Below are 21,548 nucleotides of genomic sequence, written 5' to 3'. Positions count from 1 at the left end.
AGATTTCAGAACATTAGGAAAACTTACCTCACTAGGGAAACATCCTTTTGTATAGCTGTCACCTAATTTAGATGCCTACACCATCTGTACAAACAATAGAAAATATTGCACAAGAATGAATTTCATAGCAAACATCCAAAGGAAATTGGAAACCCGAAGAGTCTTGTTCATATTAGGAGTAGAATAATAAATCTTCTGTTGCTGTATGTTAATGCTGAAAGTAGCTGTGCATTCTGCAATTAGGAAGACACTAAAATGAGCTTGAAAAGAACATAACACTTAAATTTAAAAGAACTTAAATTAAGGTGCCACACATAAAGTGAAGTATTTTCCTGGAAAATGGCACCTTCTTCCAGTATTGACTTACGTAGTTTGTACATCCTGGGTTTTCTCTGGAAGTGAAAACAAGTGTTTTTTTTGTGGTTGCTCTTTTGTAACCTTTTCCTGCTCTGTTCCTTGGACTGTCCAGTAAGACAAGGAGAATATATGGACTGGTTCTGTTCCAGCCTGTGCCTGAGTGCAGTCACATTCTTTTCTCTGAGAAGTGAAGCTGGTCAGAGGGATGGAACACCTCTCCTGTGAGGAAAGGCAGAGAGGGATGGGATATTCAGGTTGGAAAAGAGAAGGCTCTGGGAAGATCTTAATGTGAGCTTTCACTGCTTCAGCCTATGGGGAAGATGGGTGCAAAGTTTTTAGCAGGGCCAGTTGGGACAGAACAAGGGGTGATGATTTTGAGCTGAAGGATGCTCAATTTTTAAAAAAAAATTATATGAGATACAAGGAAGAAATTTTTTACAAAAGGGTTGGTAAAACACTGTCACAAGTTGCCCAGAAAGGTGGTGGATGTCCCATCCCTGGAAATATTAAAGGTCAAGCTGGATATGGCTCTGAGCAACATGTTCTAGTTGAAGATATCCCTGCTCATTGCAGGAGAGTTGGACAAGATACACTTTAAAGATTTCTTCCAGCCCAAACCCCTCTGTGATTCTAGGAAGTAAAGAGAAACATGCAGCCAGGAATTAGAAGGTCAGAAGTGTTAAAACCTTGCTAAAGATGGATAAATCATAAATGAGTTAATAAAAGGTGGATGGTGACAGAGGTGAAAAAGTTCATGGTGGTACAGAACGATGAATAGTGGAAAAGGCAGAGATAGGAGAAGGAAAGAAAATTGCGAGCTGAGGTGGAAAAGGGAAAAGAAAAATGCACTAATGGACGTGAGTAGAAATGGTGAGGGAAGACATAGAACTAAAAAGAGATAACATCTATGGTTGAAATAAAACATTTAATACGAAGAACTGGACTGAAAAAGAAATCATGGTAAATAATAAGAAGGTAAGAGAGACATAAGAAACAGTGGAGGATGAACATGTGTCAAAGCTGTATCCAAACCAAAATGAAGTCAGGAATAAAAACCTACCAGGAATGTAGAGCACTTTAGAGGTAGAGAGACTGTTAATTTCAGTTAAGGTTAAAATCTGTGCAAACCTGGCCCCTGCACAGAGTTTGCTGAGTCATATCAGAGGTAAAACATTTCTCCAACTCTAGGATTTTACTTGGTGTTAGCTGCCTGCAGTTTGCCTTATGTTCTGGTTCCTTGTGAAGCAAACTAGATCAGCAAGTTCAGTCCACCAATGGCCTGTAGTTTGCTGTGGTGCTGATGCTCAGTGGTTCCTAAGCAGCTTCCAGACACAGATTTTACTCTTTCTGCTAAAGACTGTTCTAAGGAGTTTCCTCTGACTAACACACTATAGTTGGTTGTGTTTCCTGAATCTAAACAAACATCCATGAACATAGGGAATTTAGGTGTACAATACCATGTGGCAAGTTGTGGGGAATTGGGGTGGGGGAAGAAAAATTATTCACATCATGTTTTGGTTTCATTGTGGTTTTGAGATATTTGATTTTGTATCAGTGTTCTTTTATAATGTGTGGATGACTTGTTATAAACATTGCTTTTTAGAGTTAAATTTGACATTTTTCTGATTTGATGATTTTTTAGTCTATGTGAAGGGAAGAACTTAACCTGTGTGGACTGTGGGCCCATGGAGAACACCCTAACTCTGACAACACCTATTCCAGAGGAGGACATTGAGCTACCAGCCAGTGCATACTCATGCAGCAAGATGATGGACTTGGCCTTCCTGGTTGATGGCTCAAGTAAACTCTCAGAGGAGGACTTTGAACAGCTGAAGACTTTCATAATTGGCGTGATGAAAAAACTCCACATCTCTCAAAAAAAAATCCGAGTGTCAATTCTGGTGTATAGGGCTGGTCCCACCATCTATCTTAACCTTAAAGATATCAAAACAAATTCTCAGATGAGAAGAATTGTCCAGAACATAAAATACACAGGTGATAAAGAAGCATCTGTCTATGAGGTCTTTAAATACACTGCGTTGCATGTGTTTGGAAAAGCAGAAAGGACCAATGCTGCCAAAATTGCAGTGATATTTATAGCAAGCAAGCCTCAAAAAAAAATCCGTGACATGCTTGGGTTTTTGAAGACTAGAGATATCACAGTAATACCCGTGGGGATTGGGCCACATATCAATGTGGATCAAGTCAAGTTCATGGCAAAGATGTTTCCAGGTAGCAGAGCCTTCCTAGTGAGCAATGTGTTGGAGTTAATGGATAATAGAGATTTCCTCATTGATCACCTGTGTGGTCTTGGACCTGAAGAAAGTCTTCTGTTACCTGCTACATCTGCTCCAACCATGTCCAGTGTCATACTTCCCCCTTTGGGACTCACAGTCCCACCAGCTCTTTCAGAAAAGTCCCGTCCCAACAGGCTGGATATTGCTTTTATTGTGGAAGGATCTGACAATGTTGGGGAGGAAAACTTCAATAAAGTCAAGAAATTCATTGAGAAGGTGGTCACAGGAATGGATGTGGGACAGGAAAATATTCACGTTACAGTCATGCAGTATTCAGAGACTGTCAATCTGGAGTACTCCTTTAGGGAAATACAGTCAAAAGAAAAAATTATCGAGAAAGTGAGGAGTATACCCTACCAGGGAGGGAGGGCTACCAACACTGGCAATGCCCTCGATTATATTTCCAAACATACATTTGCATCAGTGAATGGGGGCAGGCAAGACGTTCCTCACTTGGTATATATGGTGTCATCCAGTCCTTCCACTGATGTTATCACACGACCTCCCAGGAGCATGAATGTTATTCCCATAGGCATAACCCCTGGTGCTAATATCCAAGAACTCAGAAAGATCAGTCAGCCTAATGACCCAATTATCTTGAATAGTTACAACAGACTTATTGAAGAGGCACCTGAATTAGTGCTGCAGTCGTGCTGCTCTCATGGGATGAGATTTTGGACCAAAATCACAGGTAAGATTGGATGAATTTTCTGTGTGACTTCCTGTTTTCTCTGTCGGGTCTCCTCCATTTACCCTGTGCACCACTGAAATGTGAAGGGTTTCTTTATCTGGTTTAGTGTCTTGCGGTCATAACACCAAGGAAGGAATATTTGTCTTCCCTGAAGGCTGAGGATGCTGCCTCAGTCCAGCAGAATTGAGCCCAGCCCTGCAGTCTGTTTTCTGTAGGCTCAAAGTCCTTGTGTCCTTTTGTCAGCAAAGTACAGCAGCTTTCATACAGGTTGGAGAGTGACAGAAGAAAAACATTCTCCTATCTTTATTATTATTATTCTCTGCTTAAAATAATGTAAAATTGTACTTGCTCTTTTGTGAGGAGACATTATTTATTTTTCACATACTTTTTTTTTCTTTTGTTTGCTTAGGGATGAGGAGAGTATTCTGGTTTTTTTTGTTTATTTTTGTTTTGTTGTTGGTTTGGGTTGGGTTTTTTTGTTGGTGTTGTCATCTGTTGTTGGTCTTTGTTTTAGTCCCCTGAGTGTAAAACAGAATCAGTAGAAAAGCAGGAATTGAAATATCCATGTATCTCACTGGATATGAATCTCAAGGCTTTCATTAAAGGGGCATCCCTTATTGCTTCAACTGGTCGTTATCCTGCTTTGTTTTCCCAAAATGCAAATGGACCTACCCTTTCTACTCCTACCACATTAGCAGATGCTACTTTTCGTTATTATATGTAAAATAACTTCTTTCCCTCCCCCTGTTACCCTCAGAGTTGTGCAACAAACCCATGGACATCATGTTTCTTCTGGATGGAAGTTCCAATATAGGAGCATCAGAGTTTGAGGAAATGAAAAACTTTGTGCGGGCATTTATTGAAAGTGTTGTGGTTGGTATGTATCTGCCTTTCAGCTCAAACACAGAAAGTTGTTTTGTATTCTTTTGCTTGTAGGGGACAAACCAGCTTCTATGTGGAGCTTTTTCAATTCTTAATTTTAGATTACTCATTCCGATCCCTCAAAACACTGACTGCTCAATGTTTATTTCCTGACCTATGTGGGATGGCTGATGCTTTCTGGGAGTGCTAAGCTCACTGTAATTGCAGAGTGTGTATTGATAGGGGGATACACATCTGGTTAGGCTATTCCTTATCTTTCATTATCAGTGCAGCCCCCCTGGCAGAATGCCTTGTATCCTGCACATATGTGAGGGGATCATGTGGCACAGGGAGCAGTTTAGGACATTGTGTGGGTTGTACCAAGCCCATTTGCATGGCAGGGGCTACACAGGATCCTGTGTATTCCCAGTAGTATTTAACAGACATGGATTTTTTTTTTTTAAATCAAAATTTTTTTTTTTGATCCAGTATTAAGCCATTTCCATGGAGCAACTGCTGTTATTGGTAGTGTTCATACATGTTTTACAAAGCATTGATAAAGATTCACTGTGCTCTATAAATACCCTCAGTAGGAGGCCATGAAGAGAAGTACAGCCAATCACCATAAACAATATATTGCCTGGCTCAATTTTGCAAATCTGATATTTTTAAACTATCTATATAAATGCTTTGTTAATAGTTTTATTTATACTTCTTACATAATGTATAATCAGAATGTCAGAGAGAAGCATAGTTTGGAATTTCTCTTCATTCCCCTTCACAGGTCAAGCTCCCTGGATTCACTTTGTTCCATGCACATCACTCCAGCGCTGTATGAGAGAGGGAATTGGGCATGATCCAGGAAGCATTGGAAATGATCTAGGGAGCTTAGCCCATCTGACAAATGAGGCGTAAATTTACTGCTTGTGCCCAACAAAGTGCATGTTAAAAAAAAAAAAAAAATGAGGGGGGTTTTTAGACAATTTTAAAACAGGAAAGGAATAATACTGAATGGAGATCAATAAAGTGAAATTCTCCAGTTACTCTCATATTGATCTGGGCTATAATACTGCATGCTGACTCCTGATAGAAGAGCAACTGTTTCCAGCAGTATTTGCATATTTTTTCACCAGGAAATAGTTCAGTTTTGATCTTTTCACACTCTGATGGAAAACCACTGTCCAGCTGTGCCTAATGTAAATCACAATGCCAACGTCTTCTTTAGATTTATTTTAAGACATTCACATACACTGCCTAAAATGTTTATTTTTCTGCTTCAGGCAATTCTTCAATTCATGTGTCAGTTCTTCAGTATGCCAGGGAAAATAATCTAGAAATTTCATGGAACATGCCTCAAGAGACTGACAGGCTTGTAGAGATGGTGCAGGCCATTCAACAAAGGGAGCAAGGTCCTACAAGACTAGGTGAGTGATTTTGTGAATATTGGTGTTTAAACAAGAGGGGGAACAAAATCCCAAGGAATGCTAAATACAGGCTGGCTGCAAGCACCAATTTATGCCATTGTGGTGATATTTCTTGTTAAGGTTCAACCTCTTGTTATGGTTCAATTTTCTCTATTAAATTGTATTCATAGGTTACACAAATTATGGTTTGTCTTTAATGTATTTTGGAAAGAAGCCTTGAAGTAATGCTCAGGATTTGCATTCATTATCTTTCAAGCAAGGAAAGCATAATTCAGAAGTAAAGACTTTGATCATTAACCTTTCAGTGCTGGTCAGTTGATTAGACACTTAGGAGCAGAACTGTTCATGCTGACTTCAGAAGCTGACCTTGCCAGATGTTTGTGCTGAGCCAGTGTAACCTATCTTGTTGAAAAATAGGAAAACAAGAGTTGTATTCTGTGTGGTTCACTTCCCTCATTCAAGTTGCCACACTGGTTCCACAGGGACTTGGGCTGGCACAAGACTGGGGATGGTGCCATGGAGCACAAGGATTGCCTAAGGCAACACCTCAGCTGAAGAGTTACTTGTGAAATGCCATCTTCTGTTCCAGACAGACAGGTCCACTTCAGTTTTCATGTGCTAAAACATCAGAGATTTCCCACTGGGTCTGTGGAAACTCGGTGCACACATGAATATCAGTTGCAGGGTTCAGCAAAAAATGATTCTCCTATAGCATTTTTTCACCAGATACCCTGAGAATTGGAGCCACATTTATTCCAGCAGCCACCTAGCATCAGGGTCCTATAAGAGTTGAGGTACACAGATTTTTGGGGTCTTTGGACTATAAAGAGGTATTTGTACAGAAAAGTGTGAAATAAAACCTGACTTCCATAGTTCGCAGGAGGATTAGCTCTGATTGCCTTCTCAGCCTGGAGAAATAAAAATACCAGATGGCTGATGAGACTTCTATAGGCTCATTGTGGGATGAATTGTTGCATACAAATAGGTAAGTTTTGTGAAACCTTCCATGTAATGTGTAGAGAAAGCCACACGAACTGCAGGATAAACAAGAGCAAACATGGCCTTTGGGAAATGAAATGGGAGAGGCAGCCACATGACATCCTCGTTAGTGATTTGTTTACGTCTCATTGGAAAATGCTCAGAGACCGTGATCTGGGATGTGATATAATGAATCAAAGTGGAATAGAGTAATAGTAGTTCCTCCCAAATGAAGTAATGAAAATAAGTCACTGTGGTGCTGTCCTGCACCTTGTGATGTGTGTGAATGTGGCTGGCTGTCCAGGAGACAGCATTCCTGGGAAGTGCACAGTCACTCAGGCTCTTCTGTCTGAGCTCAGGCCTCTGGAAATGCAGAGGCTGCTTGATGGCCCAGTCTGGATGCTGCATTTTCGTAGGAAATATTTTCTGGCCTTTGCTTGATCTGAATTTACCCATCAAAAAATAACATTGCTATCAGACCAGAGCTGTTTTGTATTTGCACTGGCTGCCGTATGGTAGAAGAACAATTCAGTGAAATTTTTATTCCATCTATGTTGATCCAAATTGTGGTATTTTGGTCCAAAAACCTCTATTTGCAGAGGGCAATTGTTGCTGCCACTGCGAAAGTCTAATTGTAGAAAGCATTCAATTTCCTGTCTCATTTAGCTATAAGGAAGCTCCAGGAGATAGAAATTTTAAGAAATAATGAAAAAGTATGTGAGGGCATAGAAAGAACAAGAAAGAGCAGCCAATACCACAAATCTTTCCCATGCTTGTGCAGTGGGGCCATTCAATAACATCAGGCAAATTTTGGCTCAAGTAACCTATCAACATGCAGCTCTGGGGCTATTCAGACATCATGAAATTGTGTACAACTTCACATAAGAAACAACTGAAGAAAAAAAAAAAGAAGGAAACTAACTAAACACTAAAGTAATGTGTGCAAGAGAACTGAGAATCACGTAAATGTGTCTCTGTTCAGCATTTGTGGGTGTTTAGGAGAGTCACAGGGAGCAGATTGAGCAATCCCTACAGTAAATACTGCTTAACACTTTATAAAAACATTATTTTGCTTCCTTATAGCCCTAGTAAAAGTCATTCATTTAGGCTGAAATTTTCCTGCCTCAGCCTCAAAATTTGCAGGAAGTATGTTCTCAGTAGCTCAGCTGTATAAAAGCATCTTTAGGGAAAGAAATATTTCTCTCCCACCCCCTCTAAGGGGAAAAAAAAAATCTTAAATTCATATTTTTTCCTTCAAATTTCCATCATTATTAATATATTTGATTAGCAGCATTCAGCTTTGCTGTCAGGATTAAGAAGGTATAAATGTCTTTCTCCTAAACCTCCCCTGAGGTTTTGGAAGCAAAGGTCCCCCATCATCCCCAAATGATGCACTCTATACTGAATTTCTAAAAATCCTGCCCCCATCACCCAAGGCCAGAAGCTGTCCTGAGCAGAGGGCTGCCACCCACTAACAGAGACTTTGACTTGTTCCCCACAAATATTGCTGAACTGGTGGTGCCAGCTCCTTTTTGAAGCCAGTTTTGGCTGCCAGTAATATCTTTCCTGAGCTGTTTTAATTCACTGCTCTTCAGGGCTTTTTTGTTTGCTTTTTTTTTCCTAGTTCATTGTTAAAAGGTTTGTGAGTTGAATGAGCTCCTGGTGGAGTCTGGGTTCATCAGAAGCCCATGGTGATAAGAGAAACACAGGATTTGTGACCTGCAGGGGTGAGGTTTTTGGGGCCTGTTCCATTTAGTGGTGTTGGACAGACAGGTTTCTGTTGCTCATGAAAGGTTCAGCACATGTTAATCAATGTGTGTTAATGCCAAAATATCAATATTCATGCGCCAAGAACTGACCACTTAAAGCACTGTGGGATCAATTTTCAATAGCTGATTTGTTTCAAAATTAAAATAATCTTACATTTTCAGTGCAAAATCCCAATTCAGTGCCAAGTGAAAATCCAAATTCAGTGCCAAGTGAAGAGCCTAAATTAAGATACAAAGACCAGCTTCAGGATTATGGACCTGATCTAGTGGAAGGTGTCCCTGCCCATGGGACACCAACCCAAACTGTTCTGTGATTTTTATGATTCTGTGAGTATCACCAGGGGGAGTTGTTCCTGGTTAGGCAAGTCCTTCGTTAAATAGTTGCACTCTGGAATACCCAGCATCCAGACAGTGTTGGCTGCTTCTGTATCACTTCAGGTTCTGAGGAGCCATTCCTTTTTAGTTTCTTTCCTAGGCAGCTTTCAAGACTTGTGAATAATCAAGATCTCTTGTGGTATTTGTTTTGGTCAAGATGTTGCAGAAATGTTAGAAAACCACTGAAGCCATTTAAGGCACAGATTCACAAGTTTCCAGCAGGAACCTCCATCTCATTGGAATCCCCTATCTGTCACAACTCCACAGACTCTCAAGAGGCTTTACATTTAGTTTCTTTTTTCAGACAAAATTAAAGAAAATGATTGCAAAGGTTGCTCTTAGGAAGTTTTTGCTTTCCCTGAGGCATCCACCAATACATTAAATGACTGTGTGATCCAGATTGGCTAATTCTGGGATGAATCTTCATTTTCATTTCTTGGATGTATTTCATATGTTTCTAGGGCATCTTGTGCTTATTCAGTTAATTCCATTATGTCCATGATTGCTCCCAATCCAGTGTTTGTGATTGAGCTTTAACAAGTCTTTTTACACATTTTAACTCTCCCATCTAAATCATTAGTGAAACTCTTCAATAAGGCAGAATCTAGTGTAATTCCCTGTAGACTCCTAGTAAACACCTCCAAACTCATTCAACAGATTGTCTTATGTCCTTAAAGCTTGTTTATATCTGTTTAATCAACTTGCAGTCCTTGCAGGCACCTCTGTGTGAAGCATTCTGAGTTGTTACTTCAGAATACAAGTGTAACTTTAAAATCCATCAGGTGTTAAGTCAACCAGGAAAAGGTTCTTAAAAAGCCTTTTTAAGGGCTTTCTTAAAAAAAAAAGAAAAAGAAAAAGAAAAGGCTTTTTAAATCCTTAAAAAGCTTTTTAAGGCTTTCTTTTCTTTCTCTCAGAATTTTAGCATCAAATGTTCATAGTCATTATTTAATGATTATTCCAAACATGAGCACTGAAGTATGGGGAGAAGGTGCAGTTCTGTGCTTGGAATGAATGGTCTGTCCTTTCTAAAGTAGCCTGTATGGTCCAATTGAGTTTTTGTTTTCTCTTTTTGTTTACTTGTATTTTTTTTCCCTGGACATGGCCAATGAGTGGCAGTCGTATGCTACTGACTGTGCTGGAAGGCTGCTGGGGGCTCACCACCTTTAATGGGCTGAGGGAAGGGCTAAAATGGCTGAAAACAACCTGGGCTAGAGGAATATGTTCCTGCCCATGGCAGAGGAGCTGGAACTGGATGATCTCTAGTTTTCCTTCCAACCCAAACCATTCTGGGATTGACTTCATGTTTCCATGCTGTGAGCACTCTTTCCAGTCTTAATAAAGCCTTAATGCACAGTGTTAAGTCAGTGTATATACTTATATATTTCCTTTACTGGCATGACAATGTCAGGTTTCTGTTGTGTTGCAGTCTCACAGTATGAAAATGTTCAAGTGAGTTGATTTTAGCAGTGAATAGTTTTTATTGTGGCCTCTGAAAGATTTGGTATTTCTCCTCGTGGCGAGATGGAGAGACGAAGAGCTGAGAAGTAACAACTTCCAGCTTGGGATAGGAACTTTCTGAATCCCTCAAGCAGGACAAAAGTGTTCATTTGATCATGTCTTCAGACACCTGGCTCTTTTCTCTAGAGCTGGCTTCAAAATAAAGGGAGAAATTAAAAGAGTTTTTACTGTGCTAAATCCAATTTTCCATCCATTAAATTGAGTAACTACTTTTGGGGCCTTTGAAATAATCACTGGTTCTATTGCAATGGTACTTGATTTCTTGATGAGAAATTATAAAAAGAATGGATTTTTTTTTTCAGTTTGCAAATATGTATGGAGTTTCTGAGCATTTTTAAAATTAATGTGTGAAGAAGAAAAATGGAGCTGGAGTGGCTGCTGACCACATGAACCACACAAAAGTCAAAGGGTCATTAAAGAAAACAAATACAAAAATTTCAAGTACTTTTCACAAATGAATAAAAAATCATATTTAACCTAAAAAATATTTGAAAGTTAAAAACTGAAACAGTTTTTCTGGTAATTATTTGTAGGACCAAAGGGGAATGAGTCAATCTTCTGGCACAGTGACCATCCTAGAGCAATCTCAGGGACTTTGAATATAGTCATATTTATTTGCTGTATTTTGTTTTATTCTTCATTATTTCTAGCTAATGTGCCCTTCTGTATCTAATATTTACCTCAACAACCATTTGTAGAAAGGACAACTGTGTAGGACATGAGTTAACACCTGAGGTTAGTTATTTTTTGTGGTCAGGAATAGTAGTTTGTGAGATGGAATCACCATCACCCAGCTAATAATGGTGTTTTAAAATGTGTTTTGTTGCAAGTAGAAAAATATTCAAAATTTTGAGGTTTTCACTGAATATCCAACTGCTGTTGCTATGTTATTGAGTCACTGCATGGTTTGAAACAGACCTTCAAAATCATCTCATTTCAGCCCTTCTGCCATGGGTGGGGACACCTTCCACTATACCAGGCTGATCAGAGCCCCATCCAACCTGGCCTGGAACACTTCCAGGGATGGGGCAGACACAATTTCCTAGGGCAGCCTGTTCCACTGGTGCCTCAGGACTGTCTGAGTAAAGAATTTCTTCATCACATCAAATATAAATTTCTCTTCTTTTAGTTTAAAACTGTTCCCCTTGTCCTATCCCTACCTGCCACTATAATAAGTTGCAAACAAATGCACTTATTATTATAAATTTTACTGTGAATTCCTCAGGCAAACTTATTTTTGCTCTGCAATTATTGCAGATTACTCAGAGGAAATACTCTTTCAAGTGTTTATTATTCATCAGTTACTGTTTGCCCTGAATGTCACATCAGTCAGGTTTCATTTCTACTTCCTGACCTGAAAACTTCTAAACCCAAAGGAGCTTTTAAGAAACCTGCATATCATGGTTCTCAGTATAAATATTTGTGCAAATACATGTCTAAATGCAAGTACTAACAAAGTGCTCTCTTGCTGAGGTCATAACTATCAACACAAATTTTCCTGAGTGTTCACAGATATTAAATGAAGGGGCAGCAGCTTCCCTTTTAAGCAAATTTCTGATTTGGTAGCTCAAGTAGAATTTCTTTGCAAGTTCTGGGGGATTTAGTGTGGTTTTTTTTTGTTTTTTTTTGTTTTTATCTTAGTATGGATCACCCAGTTGTATTATGGATTACACAGAGTCTAAATTTCAGCGAGGTTGCTGGTAGTGTGGAGGCAAGGGAGGCTTTTCACATCCATAGGGAAACTCGATGGAATCAGGGGAGCACTAGATCTTTTATAGGAGTGAGAACAACTTGTGTGAACATCTCAGAATGATGCTAAGCTGTGGATCAGTTTGCCCACTGGATGTCAGTGTTGCTCAGCAGTTTGAAGCAGGAATGTAATCTCCACAATGTCTTCTATCCTTTAGGGATGGCAATACTTCTGGGAAAGGTAACTACTTAAGTGAGATGTGTAACTTTATTGTGGCTAAGGAAAAGGAAAAAAAATTCCCATCACTGCAGGGACTGGGATGGTCTGGAGATGGAGTTAAGGATGGTCCTCCTGTGTTTGGATGTCTTAATAAATACTGGAAGGTTTTTAATGGCTGAGATATTTCATGTAGCTGCAATAAATCAGACATGAAAAGTCCTTTAAGAATAAATATTTTTCACTACCTACTAGCATAACACACTAAAGCAATAAAAGATTTAGTTTTATAGTCTCCTGTGACTTTTCTATTATATCTCTCATTTCTCTCTTCATTTCTTCCTAGGAAATGCCATTGATTTTGTGGTCCAGAATGCAATGTCAGAATCCCACGGGGCCAGACCCAGCGCATCAAAGGTTGCGATCATCATCGTGTCGGGGAGCTCACAAGATGCTGTGGAGGCTGCTGCCCTCTCTGCAAGACTGAACAGTAAACCTTGTTTCACTGTCACTATTTATGAGTTGTTACTTTTAAAGTAATGAGCTAGAACAAAAGATGGAAAATTAACATACTGGTGTGTTCATGCAAGTTCTGGAGTTACTGTGTGTGATGTTGTGATAAGGAACAGACCTGAACAAAACATGCCCCATGAAGATGCCTTTGATGTACTGGGAAATTCAAGACCAATCTGCAGTTAAGGCTGACAATTTGCCCAGGACTCACAAATTAGTAGCATTTCATTTTCTGAGATCCTGTGAGTAGACAAGGATAGCAGAAATGTGGTCTGATACAATAAATTCAATACTGTTGCAGTGCAGTGAAACTTGAATGGCTAATAATAATAATAATATTAATAATAATAATAATAAATTTTGATCAGATTCTGCCCTGACCTCTACAGGAATATACTTCTGCTATCAGTGTGTTGCCTGATAATTTTTCAAGTTTTCTGGCTGTTGTTTCTGTATCTCAGCTTCCTCAGGTGTTCAGCTGAGGAACTTTGACTTCATTAGAAGCTTGCTCTGGGAGTTATTGAATAAGGCATGGACTGTGCAAGAACTATCAACCATTATTTTTAATTAAATGGTTTGACAATAATCCAATTGCCGTGTAACTGAAGAAAGAAAACAGTATATTGAGATTCTTTTTTTTTATTATTTTTATTTAAAAAGAGTGAAGATGTCATTAAATCTGCAGCTGTGTTTTGTTGCCCATGAATGATCTTATTATGCTTGGGACTAATAGAGCTCAGCTTAGCTAACAGTGTGATTAGAGCAGCATCATTTCAGGCCATAGTTGCCTTTAGCCAGTGTGGGGGGAATGATGCAAGTAACACATGAAAATTAAGAGTTAGAGAAAAAAAATCCCAGTTCTTTTTAAAATTTATTTTAAGAAGCAAATGAAAAAAATATAAGTGATATAATCTTTATGCTGGAAAAGACCTTTAAGATTGTCATGTCCAACCATTAAGCACTGCCAAGTGCCACATCCTTAAACTACTTCCAGGGATGAATACTCCACATCCATGAGCAATGATTTTTTCCTGTGCCTTGCCTATTTCAAACCCTTCTCTTTTCCTAGGGGTATCCCTGTTCCCAATTGGTGTTGGGAACAGATACGATGAAGAGCAGCTGAGGACTTTGGCTGGGCCATCTGCTGCTAACAGAATCATGAAGCTCCAGAATTTTGAAGATTTATCCACCATGATCACATTGAACAGTGAATTTATCAAAAAAGTGTGCATGGGTAAGTCCAAAAGTCACGACCTTGTGTCTAGAGCATAACACAAAAATTGAAATGCAAAACCAGGATAACTTTTCTTGATATTAAAAGGCAATCAGATAGCTAGTTAGTTAGTTAGTTGTTGTTAGTTTCCACTGACAACCCTTGCAAATGCTGACCTAGACCACCACCATCACTTAAGTGTGAAATCAAATTTGAGCCCTTTAAATACGTATCCAGCTGCTATTCCAGTTAGCCCAATTGCAGCAAGGTTTTTAGAACTGCTTAGCCCTGAACTTTCAAGCTACCATCTTGATAAAAATCAATCTTAATTAAAACCTTGATAACCGCTACTCAGGACTGGTCAATAACAGAAGGACACCAGGAAAGTTGAAGCTGTCATGAATGAATGAGGCATGTGTCAGAAATGTTGTGAGCAAAGATTGCAAGTTGTGTTTTTCAGACATTGTTATGTGTATGCCTACAGAAAAATCAGCTAAAATAGAAGGCAAAAAGAAAAAGAGTAAAACATTTTCTTTCCCAAGGAAATAGATACTGGGGGAAAAAACCGTGTAAAATGTTTTAAACTAGGATTCATTTATTTGTAGATGACAGCATGCCTTCTCTAAGGAACCTTGCTTCAACACTGACCTGCTGACCAGGATTTTACTTCTTTTACCTCCTTGATCTTGATACAGATATTTATCCCTCATCTTGTTGTTGTTATTCCTGTTCCAATAACATCCACACGTTCTCACCACAAGCCACTGCCTCATGGTGTTAGTCATTGCACAGGTTTTTGCCAGCATTATGAGGGCTTAGTTACATCTCCACTACAATAAATGGACTTTTTTTGCAGAGCCAGGGACCTCTGAGAATGAGGAAGTTGCAGAGTGTTCACAGCCCAGCTTGGAGATATCCGATCAGCCTCCACTGGGATCACTTCTGGCATTTTAAAATCTCTCCAGAGCATCAAACAGCTGCCATTTTCTAGATTTAAACAGCTGCCATTTTCTTTCCTCTCTTTTAAAATAAGCTTTTAAAGATGCATTTCCTCTCTTCACACTGTAAAATATGTGACTTTTCTTGCGTAAATTACATTGATCCAAGATATAGATGGGGAGCAGGAATTTGGAACAAACAACTATTTTCTTATTGCAATCTGTGCTATAACCTATCACTACTAGAGGTGAAAGTTCTGTATTTTTTTATTAAAGCTTTTCCAACAGCTCAAAAAGACTTGGACTCTAGACATCTTCAACAGCTAAAACCTGAGAAATTTAGCTCTCTTCCTTTTGCTGATGGTAAAGATTTTGCTAAGGGGTGAAAAACTATAATTGTTTTCTTTTTGATGGGGATTTATTTTTGTTTGGATTTTTTTTCCTGTTTGTTTTGTTTATATAGATTTCATACAATCTGTAAAATATTATTTTCCCCATTAGACTCATACAGTTGGATTTCTCTTTCAGAGGGAGTCTTGCCTTTTGTATGGAAGTGTACCAAAAATAATACCATTAAAAAATGGTTAAAAAGAGTTCCTAAATGATTTCAAAATACATTACTTATTCTGGAAAAGACAGAGCAGAGAGTGTATATAGGATAGCATAGTCTAGTATTCTACAAAGAGTTTGCTGGTCAGTCATTTTAATATCTTAGAGACTTTGTCATGCCATAGTACAAAAATGAAAAAGCTTCAAAAATACCTTTAAGTGTGTAGTGAGAGCACACAAAGATAGAAAGTGCAGTTCAGTTGGGTACCTTGTGACCATTGAACTGATTATATGAAAAAAGATGCTCATCAGTCATTACTAAATGTTAGGAAACTGAATTTGAGTGTTCTTATTGCAGCTGTTTGTGCAGTTATGCTGTATTGATCTTCCTTCATTTAATAAATGTAGGTGTGGGTGTGGGTGTGGAAATTCTCATGACCTGCTAATTTCCAGGAATATTCTCAATGGATCACAAGATTCTGAGGTAAGGTTGGACTGTGCCTCAGAGCCACAGCCATGCTCATCCTTTAGGCACCATCTGGGCAGAGCTGTGGCTGTACAAGAAGTGTACAGAACCTGTAGGATTGGAGCCCAGTTATTGCTCATGGAGTATTTTGGGACTATTGTCATTATTTATGCTTTTGTGACTTACTCTTTGGACACTTTGGACAAATGCCTGAAGTCTTCAGGTAGGGATTCACACGCTCTAGCACAAAAATCCCCAAGCTTCTCACAGTTTAAATCAAGTTTTTAAGTAAGCAATCTGTATTTTGGTGACCTGTGTTGTTAACAAAAAGGTTATGTTGTTAAAAGACTTAATAAGGGTGTGGGATGACTGAAAAAATGTCTGCTTCTCTTTCAGACCCAGTCAGAGAATGCATAGATGAGGATGGAAACAAAAAGAGAGTAAGTGCATTGCCTGTGTTGGGCATCTGGCTTTTAAATTGCAAAGTTTGTGCTAGAACATGAATATCTGCACAGTTAACCTAAATTGTGGGACAATATTAAGAATGATTTTGGAAGAGGAAAGTGTTGGATTTTGAACTGATGGGATAACTTTGCACACAGAGGAGGCTTCCTCTAACATCACCTCATCTTGCAGAGTGTTGAATGTTGTTGAAGTGCAGAACCAAAAGCTGTAATAGTGTTTGTCTTCCCTGACAACAAAAAGTGCATTTCCACCTCCTGGTGAGAGGACTTCTGGGACATCTACACATGGCCAAAATAAAGGTGCATGTGCAGGGTCAATGTCATTGTCCAGCCCATGTCCTGCTAAAATTACAAATACCTTGTCCCTATGACAATTTTACAGGAAGATAATTATTGTGTGACTGTTCTGTCTCTAGGGAAAATTGTCTCTTTAGCAATGGAATCAAATTTCTTGGAGTGAGTTTGTGTAAAAATTATTAGTCCTGAAAAAATGCTCAGAAATGTTAGTGAACTTGTCTGATCTTTCAAAAGTGATTCCACTCTAAGAAAGCAATTTTCCAGATGTTATAAATGGTTCAGATTCTTCATCTCAGGTGAGATGCCAAGGTTTTTCAGAATATGTGATACTTCATACATTTAAAAATATTAGCATAAGCTTGTGCCATATTTTCAAGTAGGGTACAGTTATGAGTTCTACTCCGGCATTTATCTTGAACTTCCAGTACATAAAAAATATTCCTTTGGTTTTTCCCTTGTGAAGACATGACTGTGAGGAAGGATGTGGCTAATAAATGAATATGAATTATCTAAACACAGGAAATATATCAAAGCTGCCTTACATACTTGGCCTCAATCAGCTAGTCAGAACACAGAAAGGCTTTAGCTAAATCAGGCACTAAGTATAATCTGACAGCTTTGAGGCTGACAGCTTAATTAAGTAAAAAAACCAAACCCAACAAACAAAAACTAAACTTGAAAAACTTCTTTATTAAGACTAAAAAAGAAAAAAAAAAAAACCAAACAGATTTTGTTTGCACTGCATGTGTCCAGGCCTCTGGGCTCCTAGAGGCAGACACAGGTATGTGTAGATAAGTGCTGGGAAGGCTAAACTTGAATTTCAGACATGTCAGGTTTCATTTTTGGGGATGATAAACTTAAAGCACAATTTCCGTTCCATCTGAAATGCTTTTAGAGGCAAACAGACTGGGCTCCAGTCCATATACAAATGGCAGGGATTTTGATTTGTCTCTTCTGTCAGCCAGGAAAAATAGGTGTTAGAAGGCACTATGAGGACACAGCCTTCTGGAGCTTCCCATAGAGCCTACAGGACACTGTGGAAGTTCCTGCCCCTGTGGTGCAGCATCCTCTGCTGTGCCTCACTGGCTCTAAGGTGCCACTGTTCTGTTCCCCTTTTTCAGCACAGCCCAAAAATCCACAGGGAGGAAGAATCAAGTCTCTTCCTTCCTTGATTCAGAAAACACAGGTTTTTATATTAGCTTCATAATTTTCAGGTGTTGCTTAGAGAATTCTTGCAAAAGGCTCAGCTTCCCAAACGGGATGTCTGTCATGCACCTGGAGACTGTGGGAACAGATCTCTTGCAGTTTGCGAGGAAATCTGAGTTCTCAGCCTAAATCCTATCACTGTCAGGAATATTATGATTTGCTACTTTTTCATGTTTTGTTTTGTTATTACGCCTACCCTGGATGTGGCTGTAGAAGGAATATTCTTGATTGAGGTAATGGTTAGTAGCAGATCAAATGTGCTGGGTCAGGCCAAAAATCTGTCCTACCCCCTGCATTGTGTGGCTAAAAATAGTAGCCAGGGAAGCAACATTAATAAATATGTATAAAATTTTCCCGAACTATCCTAGCCATAAACAATTTGTTAGTCAGGGACACCCTGAGCTGCAAGTGACACCTTTTTGTATGTGATAGTGCTGGATTGTTTCGTCCTCTGTGAGTTTCTTCAGCTGTTCTTTGAATCCTTGGAAGTTTTTAGTACTCATCAGATCCAGCGATAAGGGGTTGCAGGAGTGCCAAACATTGGCTGTGTAAAGAACCATGGTTTCGTGTTTTAATTTGCCAGTTTGCAGAATATCAGGACAATTATAAAAAATTAGTCTTTTTTTTTAAACATAGTTAATTTTCATTGTTAGTCTTGTTTTGAAATTTAGAAGCAGGCATAAAAGTGATAATGGAAGTGTAGGTTTTTGTCTTATAATAGTGATATTTCCCCATGAAGTGATCGATAGAGCAATTTGCATTTCTAGGCTGTTTAATGTGACAAACTCCACATCCCTGAACTATTACCATGTCTTTTCTAGTATTGTTCAGCTCTTGGCTTCGAGAATAGACAAACAAATAACCTAACCTAGAGTAAGAGGTGAGAGCCAAGGGAGCTGATGAGGTGCATGGGTCTCCTGCAGATGCACAGCAAGACACAGAGTGTGCATATCCAGGTCTGTAGGTTCTTAGCTCCCTCAGAGAGGAAGTCTGAGGCTTCCTGCAGTGTCCTGGCAGACCTATCCTTCACAGCTTAGAAACCAAATTTTGCTCTCCTTTCTTTCCTGCTTTTGCTCCTACAGTTTCCTATAAATTGGGATTTAGGCTCTCTTTGTCTTCACAGTCCCTTTGTTTTTCCTCTGCGCTAGGATTCTTGTGGTTTTTTATCCCTCAACTTTTTTTTTTTTTTTTAATTTCTTGTGCTTTGCTTTTCTTATCCAGCTCCTAGATGTTTTCTAATAAATGTCCTATTAAAGAGTGAAATAAAACCAATAAAATAGGTATGGAAGCCAGATTTGCACAGCTGTATATGTAACCCTCCAGGTGCTCCACTTTCAGTGAGTTGTAGGAAAGATAACTGTAATTAAAAAGCATTCTATTTCTTCCTATGTAAATACTTTTGCTGTCCTTAAAGCTCCTCTTGTTACTTTTTCACAGCCTCCTCTAGGCTCAGAAGTCTGAAAAAAGTATTAAACAACTTCCAGTTGCCTTCTCAAAGTCCTGAAACATATAAAACAAGTCTAGTAAATTAACCTGTATTTAATATGTAATTTTTTGTGGCTGCAAATATGGCAGCTCTTGTTTAGACTTGATGGCATCCTGTAGCTCAGAGATACAGAGAAATACTTTCATAATGACAAGAATCATCTGTGAATTATCTTGTTACTGAGGTATTTTATCTTTTTTTTCTTCTCTTCTATGGGAATGATGGTTAAACTGCAGAGGACAGGATGGGAGATGACCATGCCCAGTATCAATTCTCTTTTCTTCCCCACATTTCTGCTTGTGAATATCAAGGAATGTTATCCAGCTCACAGAAGCACCATTTCACTTGTACTGGTGTTTCTGGACTCACCTCTGTGGAGAGAGCTCTGGGAAGTGCTGTTTCCCACATTTGGGGATATTCCTGGGAATGCACACCTCAGGGATGAACACTGTTTTAAAACTCATTCAGCCTACTTATGGACTTTAGAGCTCTGCAGGATTGGAGCCAGAGAGCTTAGATAGGAATCTTGAGACACTCCACATGTATCTCTCTGTCATTTATTAGTATATAATCCTGATGCCTTAAAATTCAGACTGTACTTTGGAAAACAGGAATATATGTTACATTTAGTTCTTTAGCTCTATGTACATCTAATAACACTGATCTGGTAAAGTATCAATTTCCCTTTGGGAAGAAAGGAGCTGTTTTAAAGTTTCAGAGCTGTTGATAAAATAACTACAATATTCCACACTTTCCTAGTTCGGAACAAATATTAATTCCCGCTGTGCTCTGACTATCTGTGGCTTATGAAAACTAAAGGACTTGAAATTTAGAGTAAAGCTGAGGGCAATTCTTTGTTGATTCTGGTCTCCATGCATGTTGTAGGATGGTAAGCTCTAACTATAGGTGGTTGGAACAAAATATCTCCTATTGTAAACAGTTATCTTTAGCATGGAATTTCAGCCTGATTTTTAGTGTTTCTAATTTAAACTTTCTTATCCTCATGAGGTTGTTAATACAGTGCATTCCACTATTTATTTTTTCAAAGCTAATGTGAGTAGCACTGCTGTCAGGGTCACTTCACTTTCTGGCTGTAGTTCTGTGACACTAGCCAAACTTCGCATTTTTGGTTTCAGTTGTTGCATATCCGTGTTTCCCTCCTTAGCCTGGTGATAAATGGACATTACCAGACCAGTGCCACACTGTGACGTGCTTCCCAGGAGATTACACAGTTCTGGAGAGCCACCACATCAACTGTGAGAGGATGCCAAAGCCTGTGTGTCACAGCAACCTTCCTGCTGTTAAGGTGGAGGAAACTTGTGGCTGCCGATGGATGTGCCCATGTGAGTATCTGTCCATGTGTGCCTCTCCCTCCCTGTCATCTGCAGTGTTTGACCCCAAATGTGATGCTTAATGGAGCTTCTCAGACACTGAACACTTCAAAGATGACCAGGGTGGGAGGAATTGCTGTTTAATTGTTGTACAGCCATTTAAGCAAATAATTAGGAGTGTAACAGCCCAACTAATGCTGGAATGCCTAATGCTACTTGCAAGTTCAGGACTGCTCTAAGTTTATTTTTTGCATTAGCAGAGCAAGTGTTTTATCAGGTCATCTCACATTCAATTTCCAAAGCTGTGTGAGCTAGGAAGGAGGTTGTATGGGAGAAACCAGGAATTTATCTCGACAAGCTGTAAGCAAATAATGGATTCTTGGTCCATCTCAGGGCTTGAGGGTTTGGCCTGCCCTCGATCAAGCAGGTGTAGTACAAAAGCATAACAGAAAAGTCTCCCTAATCCAGATAATCTCACATTGAGTGTCTGAACAGAAAGGCTGAACACTGTGTGATTGGTGCCCGGGCTGGGATGATAGGAACAGGAATTAATTGCATCCACTCACATTTACAGGGTTAGAGGGATGCAGCCCTGAGGCTGGTGATGCATTTATTAAAACGTAAGTGGGTTTAAATCTAAATTCATATGCTTATTTCTTAAAAGTAGATCAGAACCCTATATATGTGTATATATATATATATATATATATATATAATATATACACATCTCCTCCTCACAACATATAATCTCAATTTAAAATGTACTCTGCTGAGCTGGCTGATTTAAATACAATTTCTTCCAGCCACCTTTGAAATGCTAAAGCTTGTAGCTGGATTTTGATCCCTGAACTCTTAGACATAGAAAATTTTTTACACCCTGAGTTTTGGCATTTCCTAATGTGTATTTGA

The 21,548-nt window shown here is 39.0% G+C and overlaps 1 protein-coding gene across 1 annotated transcript in view; it reads left to right on the top strand.

Annotated features, from left to right (window-relative positions):
- Window positions 1-21,548, top strand: part of LOC131591380 (von Willebrand factor-like) — a 126,631-nt gene that overhangs the window by 70,951 nt on the left and 34,132 nt on the right. Inside the window, exons 28-34 of the mRNA XM_058861995.1 lie at window positions 2,000-3,345; window positions 4,103-4,222; window positions 5,487-5,630; window positions 12,523-12,666; window positions 13,759-13,923; window positions 16,252-16,295; window positions 20,474-20,651. Of these exons, the coding sequence (XP_058717978.1) occupies window positions 2,000-3,345; window positions 4,103-4,222; window positions 5,487-5,630; window positions 12,523-12,666; window positions 13,759-13,923; window positions 16,252-16,295; window positions 20,474-20,651 (2,141 nt within the window). The remainder of the gene's footprint in view (window positions 1-1,999; window positions 3,346-4,102; window positions 4,223-5,486; window positions 5,631-12,522; window positions 12,667-13,758; window positions 13,924-16,251; window positions 16,296-20,473; window positions 20,652-21,548) is intronic.

Source organism: Poecile atricapillus, chromosome W, assembly GCF_030490865.1.
Source record: "Poecile atricapillus isolate bPoeAtr1 chromosome W, bPoeAtr1.hap1, whole genome shotgun sequence".
NCBI lineage: Eukaryota > Metazoa > Chordata > Aves > Passeriformes > Paridae > Poecile > Poecile atricapillus.
This window is presented reverse-complemented; position numbering and strand designations above follow the sequence as displayed.